The sequence below is a fragment of the Hibiscus syriacus genome, unplaced genomic scaffold, assembly GCF_006381635.1.
Source record: "Hibiscus syriacus cultivar Baekdansim isolate YM2019G1 unplaced genomic scaffold, ASM638163v2 tig00111088_pilon, whole genome shotgun sequence".
Classification (NCBI taxonomy): Eukaryota; Viridiplantae; Streptophyta; class Magnoliopsida; order Malvales; family Malvaceae; genus Hibiscus; species Hibiscus syriacus.
The window spans coordinates 2,459,433-2,477,333 of NW_024062978.1; the positions used below are offsets into that span (position 1 = coordinate 2,459,433).

A 17,901-nucleotide genomic window follows, 5' to 3' on the forward strand; every position below is an offset into this window, starting at 1 on the left:
AAGTTTCTTAGAAATTAGAATTTCAATAACATTAATGATGACATGTTTAATAATTAAGCAATACTTGATGACACAAGTTTCAATTAGTTGAAAGTCTAATAATCTTAATATCATTATAAATTGCCTAGATGTTGGAAATGAGTTTTCCTTAATTGTAGATGTAGGTATTCAAATTTAGAAAATTTTTAAAAATAATAATATTTTTATCATTAAAATCATTCAATAAATTTACATTAATTATTTACAGATGATTCTTTTAGTGATTATTTTGATTTTAAAACTAAACAAATGGATTTTTATTGCAAATGAGAATTTTGATTTTCATATTAAAAGATGGAAATGAATACTGTTTTATAGTTTAGAACGAGAGATATTCTTGATTGCCAGAAATCAATAAATAAGGGTCTGTTTGTTTGGTTGTAATTGGTTTTCTGGAAAATGAATTACATTTCTGGAAAACGTTTTACGCTATTTTGAAGATGTTGTTTAAACCTTTTTCCACTATTTGATGAGTTTTTTTAAAAATTATTTATTACAAACATTAAATAAAATAAATAATATTATTTATCATAAAACTTAATATAATTATTTTTAAAATATTAAAATAATTTATTTTTTATTAAATATTATTTTTATAATTTTATTAATAAAATATTAATATTGGTATATTTTATTAAAATAAAAATATTATAAATTATATTAATTATTTATTAAAGTAATAGTGTTATATTATATTTTAAAAATATTAATTAGTATATTTTAAATATCTTTATTAAAATATTTTTAGATTATTATATTAATATTAAATATATAAATATTATTCATTAAATAATTTAATAATATTATTTTATGAAATTAATAAATAATATAAATTTTATTAATAATTTATTATATATTATTAAAATAAAAATATAATATCTTATATTATTATATAATTGATTATTTTATTATAATATTAAAAAAAATAATTATATTATTAGAAATATTAATAAATATATTTTAAATATTTTAATAATTAATATTTTGATTAAAATGATATTAAAATATTTCATTAATATTAAATTCATAAAATAAAATTATTTTGAGTATTTATTCTTTGAAGTGAAAAGTTTGGAAAATGACTTACGGAAAATCAGACCGTAAATCATTTTCCAGAAAACACAAAGGAAATTCCGTTGACATGTTTTCCTCTAACCAAAACTGAAAAATATTTTTCGAAAAACGTTTTACGTGAAACAAACACGGGATTTGTGGGAAAACCAATTTCGTAATTGGTTTCCCCCAAACAAATAGACCCTAACTTTTAAACGGATTAAGAACCACCCATTAAATTTAATATTTCATATTTTTTTAAAATAGATTATACAATAATATTTATTTATTTATTTTAATCATTGATAACGCATACACTCGTAGACACAATTATTTGAACTCAAGAGTAGAGATGAGTATGAACTGGATTTTTGGTCAACACGACCCGAGTCATAAATTATACACCAAACCCAACCTGAAAAATATACACTCTCCACTCGTCATACCTTTTTGAGATAAAACTTAAACTCGATCTGACCAACTAGAAACATATAAAAATATTGATTTTATTCAATAAAAAGTAGGGATTTAATTGAAAAAAAATATAAAAGAGTATTATTGTAATTATTCCTAAATATATAAGATAAAATTATATGTTTTTTAGTCTAGTCGGGTCAAGTATTTTTCACCATAAACTCAAATTTGACCAGACATAACTTTTAAAATACCGGATCTAACTTGAACTTGAAATTAAAAAAAAAACCTAATAGGATCAAGTCGAAACCTACAAAATTTAAATCCCGTGCTTGTTCTTACTCAAAATCGTCCTGTGTTTATCTCAACTCAAAACTTTTATATAAAAAAAATAACACTTCCTTTAATAGCTAAAATCAAAATCATTTGAGATGAATCTTAATTCTATAAAAAATGATTTTTGAACTTTTAATTCACACCTTACGAGAAAAAAAACCATAATGCACATGACCGAGATGAAATTAAAATGAAACTTTGATTATTATGTTAGTTTTTGGTAAATTTTGAATCCCACATTGGTTTTGTATAAGGAGGAGGGGAAATTCTTTTGTTATAAATAGAGCACTCCTCCTCCTTAGTTTAGCATCCCACAAATATAAGCATTCTTCTATATTAAAGGCTATTTGTACTCTTTCTCTCTCTTTGTAATATTTCCTCTATTAGTGAAATATTATTTTAGTAGTGTTCGAGGACGTATGCATAATTTTGGCCTAACCTCGTTAAATTTTGGTGTTCTCTTTATGTCTATTTAATAGCTATTGTCGGGTATAGTTGTTATTAATTATTGTCCTATTAAAATTACTTGTATTGGTAGTTCTGTCTAAGGAGAGTAGGTTTTAAGAGGGGCCATTGTGACCCCTCCACTCTTTCTTGGGAATCTACCTTGGGGTGATTTTTAGTACAATCGTTTTCACACGAGTCACTTAGATAATAGTTTTCAAGGTGAATTTGTTATTATTGTTGGAAATTAACCAGAATTCCACAATAATTGGCATCAGAGCTCTTGGTTTATTTTAGTATGCTCTGTGGTTGCGGCTTATGCTGATCTTCCACATCAGAAAAAAATTTCCTTGAGCTAATTGACATTCCGCATTGACAGCTATTAAATATAATTTGTAGCATAAATGGAAGACGAAACAAAAACATCCACATCGTCGTCAACAACTTCTTCATCTTCAATTTTGGCAAGAAATGTTGTGACAAATGTTAGATTTGCATTGGAGATTTTTTATGACACTAGTCATTTAGGCATATGGCAAAGTGAGGTTCTAGATGCCTTATTTCAGTAGGGTCTACACATTGCTATTGAAGGAGAGAAACCAGATGATGTTGAGGAGAAAGAATGGAAGAGGATCAATAGATTGGCATATGGTACTATTCGATCGTGTCTTTCTAAAGAGCAGAAGTATGCATTTTCTAAGGAAACTTCTGCAAGTAAATTGTGGAAGGTATTGGAGGAGAAATTTTTGAAGAAAAGCGGTCAGAACAAGCTCTACATAAAAAAGAGATTGTTCCGCTTCAACTATGTACCAGGTACCACTATGAATGATCACATTACTAGCTTTAATCAGCTAGTGACTGATCTGATAAATATGGACGTGACTTTTGAAGACGAAGATCTGGCTCTGATGTTGATGGGATCACTTTCTGATGAGTTTGAGTATCTTGAAACTAATCTACTTAATGGGAAGGTTGATGTGTCTATCAGTGAAGTAACATCTACCTTATATAGTTATGAATTGAGAAAGAAAGACAAACAAGAAAACACAAGTGTCGAAGCAGAAGCTCTTGTTGTTAGAGGTCGTTCGAAGAGTCAGAATAAAAGAAGAACATGGAGATCGAAGTCAAAGTCCAGATTGAGCAAAGATGAATGTGCCTTTTGTCGAGAAAAAGAGCACTGGAAGAAAGAATGTCCCAACCAGGCTAAAGAATAAAGGCAAACCTGAAAGGGGAAAGGCTGTCTCAGAATCAAATATGGTCGAGTATGATGATGCAGAGTCAGATTTCGCATTCGATGCTACTCCATCAACCAACTGTTCCAGTTCATGGCTGTTAGATTCAGCTTGTAGCCACCATATGACCCCCAACAGAGAATGGTTCTTTGATTTTAAAGAACTAAAAGATGGAATTGTGTATACAACAAATAATTCTCCTCTTGACACACTTGGGATTGGTTCAATTCACTTGAGGAATTAGGATGGATCAATCAGAACCTTAACAAGTGTCCATTATGTACCAAATTTAATGAGAAATCTCATCTATGTGGGAACCTTAGAGTCAAAAGGTTTAGAAATGAGGGCAAAAGATGGGATTATGAGGATTATCTCAGGTGTACTAGTGATAATGAAGGGAATCCGAAAAATAAACAATGTGTATTACTTTCTGGGTAGTACAATTGTTTGGACACAACAGTGGCAGCTTCTACTAATGAACAGGAATCAGAAGCAACCAGGTTATGACATATGCGCTTGGGGCATGTTGGTGAAAAATCTTTGAAATTACTGATAGATCAAGGATTATTGAAGGGTGCTCGGGCATGCAAATTAGCTTTTTGTGAGCATTGCATCAAAGGGAAGAAGACGAGGGTGAAATTTAGAACAACAATCTATGATACTAAATATATTTTGGATTATGTTCATTCAGATGTATGAGGGCCTTCCAAGACAACTTCATTGGGATGAACACACTATTATGTCACATTTGTTAATGTTTTTTCCCGAAGAGTTTGGGTGTATACAATGAAGATAAATGATGAGGTGCTAGGATTTTTCCTTAAATGGAAAAAGATTGTGGAGACTCAAACAGGCAGAAAAATCAAACGTCTCCGTACAGATAATGGTGGAGAGTACAAAAATGATCCATTTCTGAAAGTCTATGAAGAAGAAGGTATTGTCAAGCACTTCACTGTCAGATATACACCACAACAGAATGGGGTGGCAGAGTGTATGAATCGGACATTAGTGGAGAAGGTTCGGTGTATATTGTCTAATGCTGGGTTAGACAAAGAATTTTGGGCTGAGGCTTTGGTCTATGCTTGTCACCTTGTCAACCGCTTACCATCGACTGCTATTGGTGGTAAAACACCATTAGAGAAATGGTTTGGAGAACTTGCTACAGATTATGATTCCTTACATGTGTTTGGTTTTACTGCATACTATCATGTTAAGGAGTCAAAGCTAGATCCAAGAGAAAAAAAGGTGATATTTATGGGGATCACCTCTAGTATGAAAGACTATCGTCTTTGGTGTCCAGAAACAAATAAAATAATCTTCAGCAGGGATGTTACCTTTGATGAATCTACCATGTTGAGAAATATAAGTTCAGAATAATTGGAGCAGACAGATGGAACTCCCAAATAGGTGGAGTTTGAAGGAAGCAGAATTATCCTAGCCAGTAAAGAAACTGATGTTGACTCTCCTCTGGTAGAAGAAGAGTCAGATGAAGAAGAGGTTCAGACCCAAAAACTTCCACAACAACATGAATTAATTACACTCAGAAAGGGAAAGAGGACTATTAGACAACCTGCTCGTTATGCTGATATGGTCTTTTTTGCATCACCAATTGCAATTGATGACGTTCCTGCCACTTTTAATGAAGCAGTCCAAAGTTCAGAACATAAAAAGTGGAGGATCGCCATGAATGAAGAAATGCAATCCCTTCAAAAGAATCAGACGTGGAAACTAACTAGTATTCCGAAGGGAAATAAGGCAATTGGGTGCAAGTGGGTATATGTAAAGAAATATGGATTTCCTGACAAGAATAACATCCGTTACAAAGCAAGATTGGTGGCTAAAGGCTACGCTCAAACGAAGGGAGTTGATTATAATGAAGTATTTTCTCCAGTTGTAAAACATTCCTCCATCAGAATTTTGCTGGCTTTGGTAGCGCAGTTGGATTTGGAAATAGTTCAGATGGATGTAAAAACTGCATTTTTACATGGAGACTTGGATGAGGAAATCTACATGACTCAGCCAGATGGATTCAAAGTTGCTGAAAAAGAAGAGATGGTGTGCAAATTAGAAAAATCATTGTACGGATTGAAGCAATCTCCAAGGCAGTGGTACAAGCGATTTGACAAGTTTATGATAGGGCAGAAGTACACAAGAAGCAAATATGATCATTGTGTGTATTTACGCAAGCTACAAGACGGATCATATATATATTTTCTTCTTTATGTTGATGATAGCTTCTAGGAGTCAGATAGAAATTATGAAACTAAAGGCTCAATTGAATAGTGAGTTTGAGATAAAGGATCTTGGTGAAGCGAAGAAGATTCTAGGCATGAAGATATCAAGGGATAAGAAATTGAAGAGGCTTTGTTTGTCTCAGAAAGAATATCTGAGGAAGGTACTAAAATGTTTTGGCATGAATGAGAAGTCAAAACCAGTTAGTACACCTCTTGCTCTTCATTTCAAGCTCGGTGCATCCATGTTACCTAAGGATGATACAAAACGGGAATACATGTCAAAGGTTCTGTATGCAAGTGTTGTTGGTAGCTTGATGTATGCAATGGTGTGTACGAGACCTGATATTTCACAGACAGTTGGGGTTGTGAACAAGTATATGCATGATCCTGGAAAGGAGCATTGGCAAGCTGTGAAATGGATTCTGCGGTATATTTTGAACACCGTAGATGTTGGTTTGGTCTTTCAGCATGACAAACAAGATGATCAGTGTGTAGTTGGGTATTGTGATTCAGACTATGCAGGTGATTTGGACAAGCGTCAATCAACTACTGGTTATGTGTTTACATTTGCAAAAGCACCAGTCAGTTGGAAGTCCACCTGACAGTCAACAGTGGCTTTGTCTACTACAGAGGTAGAGTATATGGCAGTTACAGAGGTTGTGAAGGAGGAAATTTGGCTTCAAGGGTTTCTTGGTGAATTGGGAATGAAACAGAAGCATAGCAAAGTGCAATGTGACAGTCAGAGTGCTATTCATTTAGCAAAGAACCAGGTTTACCATGCAAGGACGAAGCACATCGATGTTCGATATCACTTTGTACGAGAGATTCTAGAAGAAGGTGAAGTCATAATCCAGAAGATTCGGACCACTGAGAATTCTGCTGATATGTTGACAAAAGTGGTAACTGCGGTCAAGTTTAAACATTGTTTAGACTTGGTCAATATTGTTACAAATTAAAAGATGAATTTGCAGACACTACTGAAGATTAGATTTTTGAGAGATGTGTGTGGAATTTGCCAAGGTGGAGATTTGTTGGTTTTTTGACAAATTTTGAATCCCACATTGGTTTTGTATAAGGAGAAGGGGAAATTCTTTTGTTATAAATAGAGCCCTCCTCCTCCTTAGTTTAGCATTCCACAAATATAAGTCTTCTTTTATATTAAAGGCTATTTGTACTCTTTCTCTCTCCTTATAATATTTCCTCTATTAGTGAAATATTATTTTAGTCGTGTTCGATGACGTATGCATAATTTTGGCCTAACCTCATTAAATTTTGGTGTTCTCTTTATGTCTATTTAATAACTATTGTCGGGTATAGTTGTTGTTAATTATTGTCCTATTAAAATTACTTGTCTTGGTAGTTCTGTCTAATGAGAGTGGATTTTAAGAGAGACCATTGTGACTCCTCTACTCTTTCTTGGGAATCTACCTTGGGGTGATTTTTAGTACAATCGTTTTCACACTAGTCACCTAGATAATAGTTTTCAAAGTGAATTTGTTATTATTGGTGGAAATTAACTCAATTCCACAACATATTAAACCTTTAAAAACTATGAGTTCGGATCTAATTCATCGTCGTCGTCATTATCTTAAGAAGAGTGAAAATTAGGCGTTCACACATTAAGATTTATCATCATTTTCATATTATGATATTATAATAAATAACAAAAAATTATATAGGTTTACTTTTTCTTTGTAATAACATCAACTCTCTTTCTCTCCGTATGTAACACTTTATTGTCTTTGTATTTATATATTCGTAAAGATTTTATACATTATTTTTATCTATTTTTCTTATTAGATCAAATTACAATTTATTATTATTGTTATAGGTCAGAGGTTTGTAGTATATATATTATATTTAATAATAATTCTTTGCAATCCTAATAATCTTAAATCAGGTTGGACATCGACTTCGAGATGATAGAAATAGAATTGAGGGCCTTTGATTTTCTGAGGGCAAATGGTGTTGGTAATGTTCAATCCCACATATAGTTGGAAATACGAGTGGGAATGGTATTTAAGGTTCACATTCTCTATTTCCTTGTTGATTGATAGAGAACAAGGCATGGTAATATGTGTCTTTGACACATCCTCACGAATACTATCTTTTTAGAGAAAATTCATAAGGAATTTCTCTCCGAAAGATTAAATGAAAAATGTGAAAGATTCATCTGATATTTATAGGCTACTGAGATTGTTAAAGTTCGAATATTTCAGATGATAATAACTGATTATTAGTTGTCTGAAATTAAATAAATTAAACTGTTATTTTCCTAAATTAAATCAGAATTTAAGATGTATCTGGACTGATTTCAAGCTTTGTTCATGGGAGAGACAAGCTGTTAATATCAGAAGTTACAGGAGTTATCTGATTTAATTTCAGGAGTTATAACTGTTTAATTTTTATGCAATGAACATAGACTCTTTTTTGAGCCAGATTCATCAAGAGGAGTTACAAAAAGGGTTTAAATTCAGAATTAAAATCAAATTTAATTTGATTTTCTTGTTGGATGGATTTACCCTTACTTCTAGCCTATAAATAGAGAGCTAAATTCAACTTCTCAACTCACACTCTTTACAATTATAATTCACTCTCCAAGTGTTTTCTAAAGTTGTTCTCTCCGTGCTTTCCGATCAGAAGTGCAATACCACCAGCAGTCTACTTCGGTTTTGGGTGTACGAAATTCGGAGCGACCGTGTTAACCTCGGGGGACGGTCCGCCTACTGCAACGATTACACACATCGGGGCGAATTCGTTTCTAAGGCAGTGGTTAATACCACGACACAGTTAATTGGTTCTTTGTTTATATATTTCAATATATATTTTTCCAGTCAATGCTAATGCCTCGTTTTGCAGCAGTCTATTTTACCAACAATTTAGAAACGAATTATTATACTGCTGTTAAAAGAATACTTGTCTTAATTGATCATCGTTACAAGGATCTTTAATCCGAGTTCAGGTTTGATCTGTCATGTTAAATGTTACATGTCTAATCTTTTACGAGAAACTGGCAATCAAGGCATGTGGGATGAAGTGTTTGTTGAGTATGGATTAGTTACGGCAGTAAACGTAAAGATGTTGGGAGGTATTTCTGTATTTACATTATTCCATCATGTTGCTTCTCTCTTCTTTTTCATAGAAACTGTAAATCAAGGTGTTTGTGGGTCACAGCAGTGAGCGTAGTGGTGTTGGAGGTATTTCTGGATTTATACTTTTCAATCATGTTCCGTATTGTGTATCTTTGAATTCTTGATAGATACCAGAAATCAAGCTATGTTGGATGAGGTCTTGCAGCGAGTATAACGATGTTCGGAGGTATTTGGGATGAAGGGTTCTTCCCATAAAGATGCTAGGAAGTATGTTACATTTCCATAATGCATACGTTTTATTATAATAATGCATACGTTTTATTATAATAATGCATAATAATGATGTTTAAAACATATGCACGTTAGCAATTAAAGTCATTAAATATTGTTTTTAACAAATGATATTTATTGGTAAGCATGAATATGTTATAATCATTATGACAATATTGATATGCTTTAATCATTGAAACGATTGGTTTATTATTAAAGGTGTAAAATCATGTTTATGTCTTTATATATATATATATATATATATATATATTAGATTGCTAATGTTACGCATGTACCATAATTGAATATTAGTGGTATATTCAATGCATTAAAGAATGAATGCACATAAGTTATAAAATTTATAACTTATGTGAATAAATATTTTTTTTAATGTTTGCATTTATAAATGCACAATAATATATTAATCATGTGGTTTGAAAGATTATTATTAAATTAATACATCATCAAATTATGAATTGATGATAGTTAATATATGGGTACGAGAGATAATACATGTGTGATATTTGATTCATGCGGAGATATAAAATAACTTATTCCCATGTGGGGAGTAATATAGTTCTTGAAAACTAAGGTGAAAATAATTATAAATATTTTTACCGTACTAATAATTTCTTTTGAGAAATTTATAAAGTGATAACAGAACAGTTGAAATTTTGGAGAATCATGAAGATGATGATGTTGAACGAGAATATTCTTCAAATTGAATAGTTGTTAAATTGGATTTTGATTTCCACAATCTCTTGAAGATAAGATGTCAAAATCCTAAAGATAAGGATCTTGTCACTGTCAATAAATTATCAAATTATTGTTAGTAAATTAATTTCGTGACTAACCATGTATATTCTTCATTTGACTTCAGAAGATACAAAAGAGATGCTGGTTCATATGAAGTGATGGTCACAATAGATTTTGGGGTCATGCTAATTAAAAATCATGATGCAAAGAATGAAGTAGCATGTATGGTGAGGATGAACAAGTCTATTTGGAAATTATGATTATACCTGCGAGGTCAAACTATTTCGACTTGTTACTTATTAATTTATGCTTATAATGATGCATGAATTAGTATAGATGTGCCTTTGAGTTAGTCTTTAAAACTTAGTGGAAATACTATGAGATGAGATAAAACCACTAGTAAAGACTAAGGTAGTGCTACTAAGGATAATGTATTAGTGCAAGCCCGAAATATATGTGCTTAATAAGATACTATTGTGAGTAAAATTATCAAAGCATAATTCTTTAAAGAGATCTTATTTAAAGAAAGAGAAAATTCAAAAATGATTTATTGGAAAGAAGTGTGATGAGTATGAAAGTGCATGTCTAGGATTGGTTCTATGAAGACTTGGTACTTAAGCGTGCCAAGTGCACCACCTCTCTTTCATAGAAACCTACCTGGTGCATTGTTCATTACTAAGCTCACTATTCCAATACTATGACAAGATAAAAACTCTTAAAATTTAGTGCGGAAGTTAAAAGAGTAGAGATTAATTTGGTTGAGTGGAATACCAAATTTAGTCATAGTAAATAAAATATATGATGATCTCTTTAAGGCTAATATGTTGAATATCATGAATGAGTATATGATAGACTCTATTGCTACTAAAAGTGTGTTGTAGCTATTAAATCTCTAAGTGATTTTCCTAAGTAAAGGAAAGAAAAGAGATTATCTATTTCATAATGGTTTATGCATTTTAATCTTAATGATTTGTAACTTCTCAAAACTTTGAGAATTATGTGTAAACAAAACTTGAGTTTGTTAAAATATAGTTTTATGGCTAAAACTCATAACAAACTTTACTCTAGTATGATTGAGTATTTGTTTACATGTTTTACAAGACACTTATGGATATCCTAAAATTTTAGAAATGTGGGGGTGTCTTAAAATGTAGATTAAATGCATAAACTTAAATAGAAAATATTCTATCAACTTCTTCTAGTATTCCTGCTAGGTCTTCTCAAGAAATTGATTTCGAGACTAGAATAAGTAAAAGGCTATTTGGACCAAATTTTATCACTTCCTTTATTTATGAGATAAATGATTTAGACTCTCTTTCTGATCATATAGCTTAAATATTATAAGAGGATCCTAAAAGGCTATAAGATCTATCGATACTAGTTCTAGAAAAGCGCTATTAATGATGAACTAGAATCGATAATGTCTAATCATACTTGAGAATTAGTTTACTTGCCTAGAGGATTTAAACCAATCTGTAACAAATGAATCTTCCGGAAGAAAATGAGACCAGATGGTTTGATCCAGTGGTATAAGGCAAGGCTAGTTGTCAAAGGGTTTACTCAAAAGTTTGTTTTAGACTACTTTGATCCTTACTCTCCCGTTATGAACATCTCAATGATCCGTGCATTATTTGCACTAGTCTCCATTCATAAGTTGCGAGTACATCAAATAGATGTTAAGACTACATTTTTGAAAGGAGGTCTAGATGAGGAGATCTATATGAGAACAATGGTACAAGAAATTTCATAAAACTATACTTAGTTTTGGTTTTGTTGTGAATGGTTCGGATGCTTGCGTGTATTCGAGGATGTTTGATACTGATTGCATCATCATAAGTTTTGTATGTTGATTTTCAGTTCTAACATTGAGTCCATTAACAAAACAAACAGTTTATTGTCCACTTAATTTGAGATGATGGATCTGGGAGAAGTTGATGTAATCTTAGGAGTCAAAATTACTGGAAAGGGATTTTCTTTATGTCAAGCACACTATCTTGAGAAAGTGTTAAATAAATTTGACAGTTTTGATGTCGTCCCTGTTCGAACTCTTGTGACACTAGCATATATCTCTTTAAGAATAAAGGAAGTAGCGTTTCCCAAACAGAATATGCTAAATTAATCGGAATTTTAATGTTCTTAAAGAACTATACTCGGCCTGATATTGCTTATGCTGTGAGTAGACTAAATAGATATACTCATAATCCGAGTGGTGAACACTGGATTGCTCTTAAACACTTACTGAAGTATCTTAAGGGTACTTTGGATTGGAAACTTGAGTTTGTTGGCTTTCCTGCGGTACTGGAAGGATATTGTGATGCCAACTGGGTTTCTGATAATGATGAGGTAAGCTTTACGAGTGAATATATTTTACTTTAGGTGGAGCAACAATCTCGTGGAAATCATCAAAGCAGACTTGTATTGCTCGTTCTACCATGAAGTCAGAGTTTATAGCTCTTGACCTAGCTGGGCAAGAAGCCGAGTGGCTCAGAAGCTTGTTAGCAGATATTCTGTTGTGGGGAAGACCGACTACTCAGATTTCTTTATTGTGTGATTCACAAGTTGCGATATGTGTGGCTAAAAAACAAGCTTATAATGGTAAGAAAAAACACATTCGCATAAGGCATGACTCAGTTAGACACTTAATAAAGAACGAAGTGCTTTCTTTAGAGTATGTGAAGTCGGAAAGGAACCTAGCAGATCCTTGGTCCTAGATTCGTCGAGGGGGATGGGCCTAAAGCCCATTGGTTGAGGAATTCATGGTGGATACACAACTTAGTTATCTAAGTTCCATGTGGTCAAACGAAACCATGGAAAGACTCATAGTGCACATTCCTATTGCCTATCCCTATGATGAATAATGGCAATGCCCAGGATGAACTTAATTGCTCTTAATAAATTCATAGCCCATGCTTTGGGTGGTCTTAGTGAGAAAGACTTGATGAATTTACCGATTTTGGTTGAATATCTATTCTTAATAAGTTCATAACCCAGAGTTGAGTGGGTAGTTCTAATCGCGAAGGACTAGATAAACTTACCGCTTGAGAGGATGAGTTTTATTAAACTCTTAATGAATTCAAACCCAAGAGTTTGGGAGTTCCTAGTGAGAAGGACATATTGAATGGGAGTTCCTAGTGAGAAGGACATATTGAATTCACCAAATTATGAGGTTGAATATTTATTCTTAATGATTTCTTAGCCCAGAGTTTGGGTGGTTCATTAATAATGAACTTGAAGAAAGTCACCATACCTTTTGTGAGGTTGAGCTTTTATAAAAGCTCTTAATTATTTCATATCCCTGTTAAGGGTGGTTTATATCGAGATAAACTTGATGAAATAACCTATGTAAGTGAGAAGGGTTAGCCACCTTCTATGAAAAATGATTGGGCCATTTTTCTAGCACACTTACTAAAATCCTGAGGTAAGATAGCCAAATATATAATTTTGTATATATATATCTTACACATCGAGGACTCAGGTGGATGAAGGGGTCAGTTGTGTGTTATGAGTTTACCCCCATCTTAGAAAGTTCCAGACTACTTTCACTTATCTAAGAGAAGGATTGCTTATCATCACTATGTACTAGTTCCAGATACGTTCACTAGTGCTTAAGCAACTAATCTCGCTATTGCTCTTCTGGAAAGATTGTTTTCGAGTTTCAGAAGAATTCTTTCGCATTAGTGGGGGAATGTTGGTAATGCTCAATCCCACATATAGTTGGAAATACTAGTGGGAATGGTATTTAAGGTTCACATTCTCCATTTCCTTGTTGAGTGATAGAGAACAAGGCATGGTAATATGTGTCTTTGACACATCCTCACGAATACTATCTTTTTAGAGAAAATTCATAAGGAATTTTTCTCCGAAAGATTAAATGAAAAATGTGAAAGATTCATCTGATATTTATAGGCTACTGAGACTGTTAAAGTTTGAATATTTCAAATGATAATAACTGATTATTAGTTGTCTGAAATTAAATAAATTAAACTATTATTTTCCTAAATTAAATCAGAATTTAAGATGTATCTGGACTGATTTCAAGCTTTGTTCATGTGAGAGAAGCTGTTAATATCAGGAGTTACATGAGTTATCTGATTTAATTTCAGGAGTTATAACTGTTTAATTTTTATGCAATGAACATTGACTCTTTTTTTAGCCAGAATCGTCAAGAGGAGTTACAAAAAGGGTTTAAATTCAGAATTAAAATCAAATTTAATTTGATTTTCTTGTTGGACGGATTTACCCTTACTTTTAGCCTATAAATAGAGAGCTAAATTCAGCTTCTCAACTCACACTCTTTACAATTAGAATTCACTATCCAAGTGTTTTCTAAAGTTGTTTTCTCCGTACTTTCCGATCAGAAGTGCAATACCACCAGCAGTCCACTCCGGTTTTGGGTGTACGAAATTCGGAGCGACCGTGTTAACCTCGGGGGACGGTCTGCCTACTGCAGCGATTACACACATCGGGGCGAATTCGTTTCTAAGGCAGTGGTTAATACCACGACACGGTTAATTGGTTCTTTGTTTATATATTTCAATATATATTTTTCCAGTCAATGCTAATGCTTCGTTTTGCAGTAGTTTATTTTACCAACAAATGGTGTTACAATGAGGAAAAGCTCTAAGGAAGAAGAAATATGTAATCTTAGAAGCATGTATTTGGTAGAGTAGTAATCCGGGTAAATTTCATTTGCGTAACCATTGAGAAGAGAGCAAGAAACTTTGATTAGGGATCTTCAAATGCTTGCGGTTTGGTGAAATGGGAACCTACAATAAGCAATGGGTGACTTAGTTTTGGGAATTTATGGGACATAATCAGTCTTTTCTTTTCGAATCAGGCCTCGATGTTGTCACAAAAACTAATGTAAATATGGTGAAAATTTTAACCTAGGGTGAAATAAAATCAGATAGTGCAGTTAAAACGAGCTCAGGGAGATGTCTGATTGGTTACTTAGGCGGAACTACGAGGAATATTTGATGGTTTGTCGTGTGCTTGGAATGATGTTTTGAGAGCAGCCTTCTGTATTAAAACACTTTTTAAGATCCCAAGTTCATTAATACATATATTTACACACTAATATCCCAATGCTGTGATGAACATGTTCATCTCCTTGGTATATGAACAGCACGACAAAAAGAAAAAAACGAAGACGAAAACACTTTGGTTGAGAGCCAGATTCAAGAACTCAACCTTACTAAAACGAATCGTGGGGGTAGAAAATCTTGGAAAAATTTAAAAGATGGAGCTCCAATTACAAATACTGTCAGAGAATCACATGATGGAGGTACATAGCAATGCTTGAATCGTCACCGTGTCAGCAGTTACCCCTTCCAAATGTCATCCTCACTGCAGACTTGGGTACCACTTGTCACCTTCACTTTCACGTTCCATTTTCCATTTATGCGTTGCAGTAACCTAAGCCTCAAACCTCCACAAGCTCCAAACAAGTGACACTTTATTTTATCTTTTTATTTGTTTGATTTTGTGTCCATTCCATTTTCTTTCAATCAGATCTTTAGAGAGAGAAGATGCAAAACAATGCTTCCTCACAGCACGTTCATGCCCATCTCGTCTCCCATTTTTGTTTATAATAAAGTTTTAAACAGAGACGAGAAATATAACAATTGCATATATCTAAAATACAATTGCAACTGGTTTTCAAATAAGCTAAATCATCTATCTGATGCTTTAGTTATTTTTACCTTTTATTTTAATAGCTGAATTATTTTTATTTTTTATTTTTTATTTTGTTATCTAATTATTGAATTAATAAAAATAAACTGCTAAAACTAACAATAATAAATAAAAAGATAAAAAAAATTATGATAGTGTAATTTTACTCATCTAATAATTTTATATATATATAAAATTGATTTTTTAACTAAATGTTAATAGATCCTAATCTTAATGATTATCTTTCAAATTTAAAAGTTTATAAAATATTTATTCAGTAATAATTTTAAAACTTTAATATAAATTTAGATTTGATAGGTTTATATTTGTGTGGATTCATAGTTCACTCTAAACTGTCGGCTCTGGTTTCACATGCCAAACTCGAACGTGTAGTTTAAATGTTAGTCATCTCTGTTCTAGCCCGCGCAATTTAGCATCCATGGCGCACCCAAACCGACGCCCTTCACTTGTAATGCGAAAACCAAACACACTTTAAAACAGTGTCCCCATTTTCTGTTTCTTCTTTAATGACCCAACCATATTTGGAGGGCATCACTTTTTTATTTTTCTTTGAAACAGATGTCCTGAGCTACCGACCGACCAAACAAATCCTCAAGACCCGGTTCTCTTAAATTCTAAATTTTTGAGAAATGGTGTCTCCTGAGTTTTCTCATCCTCATTCTTCTTCTCCCATGGCCAAGCCTCGGAACCGATCGTTTTGGTGTCTTTCCGACGGCTTTCTTGTCTTTGGTAGTGTTTTTCTTGCTCTTCTGTTAGTAGGGTCGTTTTGGTCGTTCTTCACTCCAACACCAAACTTTGAATCCCACATAATCCATCCATCGTCCAAGTTGAAGAGCTCAATGGACTGCTCGGACAGTGGGTTCGGAGTCAACTTAAAATCCGACCCCAAAGATCCGACCTTTTACGACGATCCGGATATGAGTTACTCCATTGAAAAGTCGGTGAAAGATTGGGACGAAAAACGCCAAGAGTGGTTGAAGCATCACCCTTCGTTCGCCGCCGGAGCACGTGAAAGAATCGTTCTTGTGACTGGGTCGCAGCCAAAGCCATGTAAGAATCCCACTGGAGATCATTTACTCTTGCGTTTCTTCAAGAACAAGGTTGATTACTGTAGAATTCATGGCTACGACATTTTTTACAACAACTTGTTATTACACCAAAAAATGGGCTCCTTTTGGGCAAAGTTACCGGTCGTTAAAGCAACCATGTTGGCTCACCCTGAAGCTGAGTGGATCTGGTGGGTTGACTCGGACGCATTGTTTACAGACATGGAGTACATGTTACCTTTAGAAAGGTACAAAAACCACAACTTGGTTGTTCATGGTTGGCCTAAGTTGATTTACGACAGTAAAAGTTGGACCAGTTTAAATGCTGGGGTTTTTCTGATTAGGAATTGCCAGTGGTCTATGGATTTGATTAAAACTTGGTCTAGCATGGGTCCAATTAGTAAGGATATTGAAAAGTGGGGTCAGATTCAACGATCAACGTTCAAAGATAAGCTTTTCCCAGACTCAGATGATCAATCAGCTCTGATTTATTTGCTTTACACAGAAAAAGAGAAATATTATGACCATATTTATTTAGAAGGAGAGTTCTATTTGGAAGGGTATTGGGTTGAGATTATTGGAGGGTACGAAAACACAACGGAGAAGTATTTGGAAATCGAGAGAGGGGCGCCAAAGTTAAGGAGGAGACATGCTGAGAAAGTGAGTGAGCAATACGCTGCGTTTAGGGAAGAGTTCCTGAAGGAAGCTGGGAACGGAAGAGGGAGTTGGAGGAGACCGTTGATCACTCATTTCACCGGTTGTCAGCCTTGTAGCGGCGACCATAACCAGATGTATGGCGGTGAGTCTTGTTGGAAAGGGATGGTCAAAGCTTTGAACTTTGCTGATAATCAGGTGTTGCGCAAGTATGGGTTCATGCACCCTGATCTATATGATTCCTCCACTGTCACTGAAGTCCCCTTTGATTACCCCGTTGATGAAGGTCCATGGTAAAGCAAAACAGGACATCAAAAGTTATGGCTTTTCATTATTTATAACCATGCAAAAAGTGCTTGTTTGCTTTTACTTCTTTACCATGTAAAGGTTTCTTTTGTTAAGCAGAGAAGAGAATAACCGCAGTGAACTAAGGCGTGAATTATGCAGCATTCATGGCAGGACAACGATCATCCTTTCTGGTTTAGAAGGGAATCGATAATATATAGCCGCAAACAAATATTGTCCTTAAACTAGAGGCACCATCAAGCCGAAGTTGGTCCATCTGTCATTATATATTTGGACCTTCCTAACTTCTGCTTTGGATGTGATTGTTAATTTTGCTACTGGGCGTGCTATG

At 33.5% G+C, this 17,901-nt stretch overlaps 1 protein-coding gene across 2 annotated transcripts; it reads left to right on the forward strand.

Moving 5' to 3' along the window:
* The first annotated feature begins 16,166 nt into the window (after positions 1-16,166).
* Positions 16,167-17,881, forward strand: LOC120152471 (putative glycosyltransferase 7). 2 transcript variants are annotated; one of them, XM_039164689.1, is made up of 2 exons: positions 16,167-17,582; positions 17,670-17,881. In XM_039164689.1, exon 1 carries the CDS (start codon positions 16,194-16,196, stop codon positions 17,559-17,561), a length of 1,368 nt encoding a protein of 455 aa, XP_039020620.1. In that variant the 5' UTR covers positions 16,167-16,193; the 3' UTR covers positions 17,562-17,582; positions 17,670-17,881. The 2 variants fall into 2 exon arrangements, with proteins under 2 accessions (XP_039020620.1, XP_039020621.1); XM_039164690.1 differs by having other exon boundaries at positions 16,167-17,581; positions 17,688-17,881.
* Positions 17,882-17,901: the final 20 nt, after the last annotated feature.

Excerpts from the sequence above, each read along its gene's own strand:
- LOC120152471 (XM_039164689.1), top strand. The coding sequence starts at position 16,194 with ATGGTGTCTCCTGAGTTTTCTCATCCTCATTCTTCTTCTCCCATGGCC.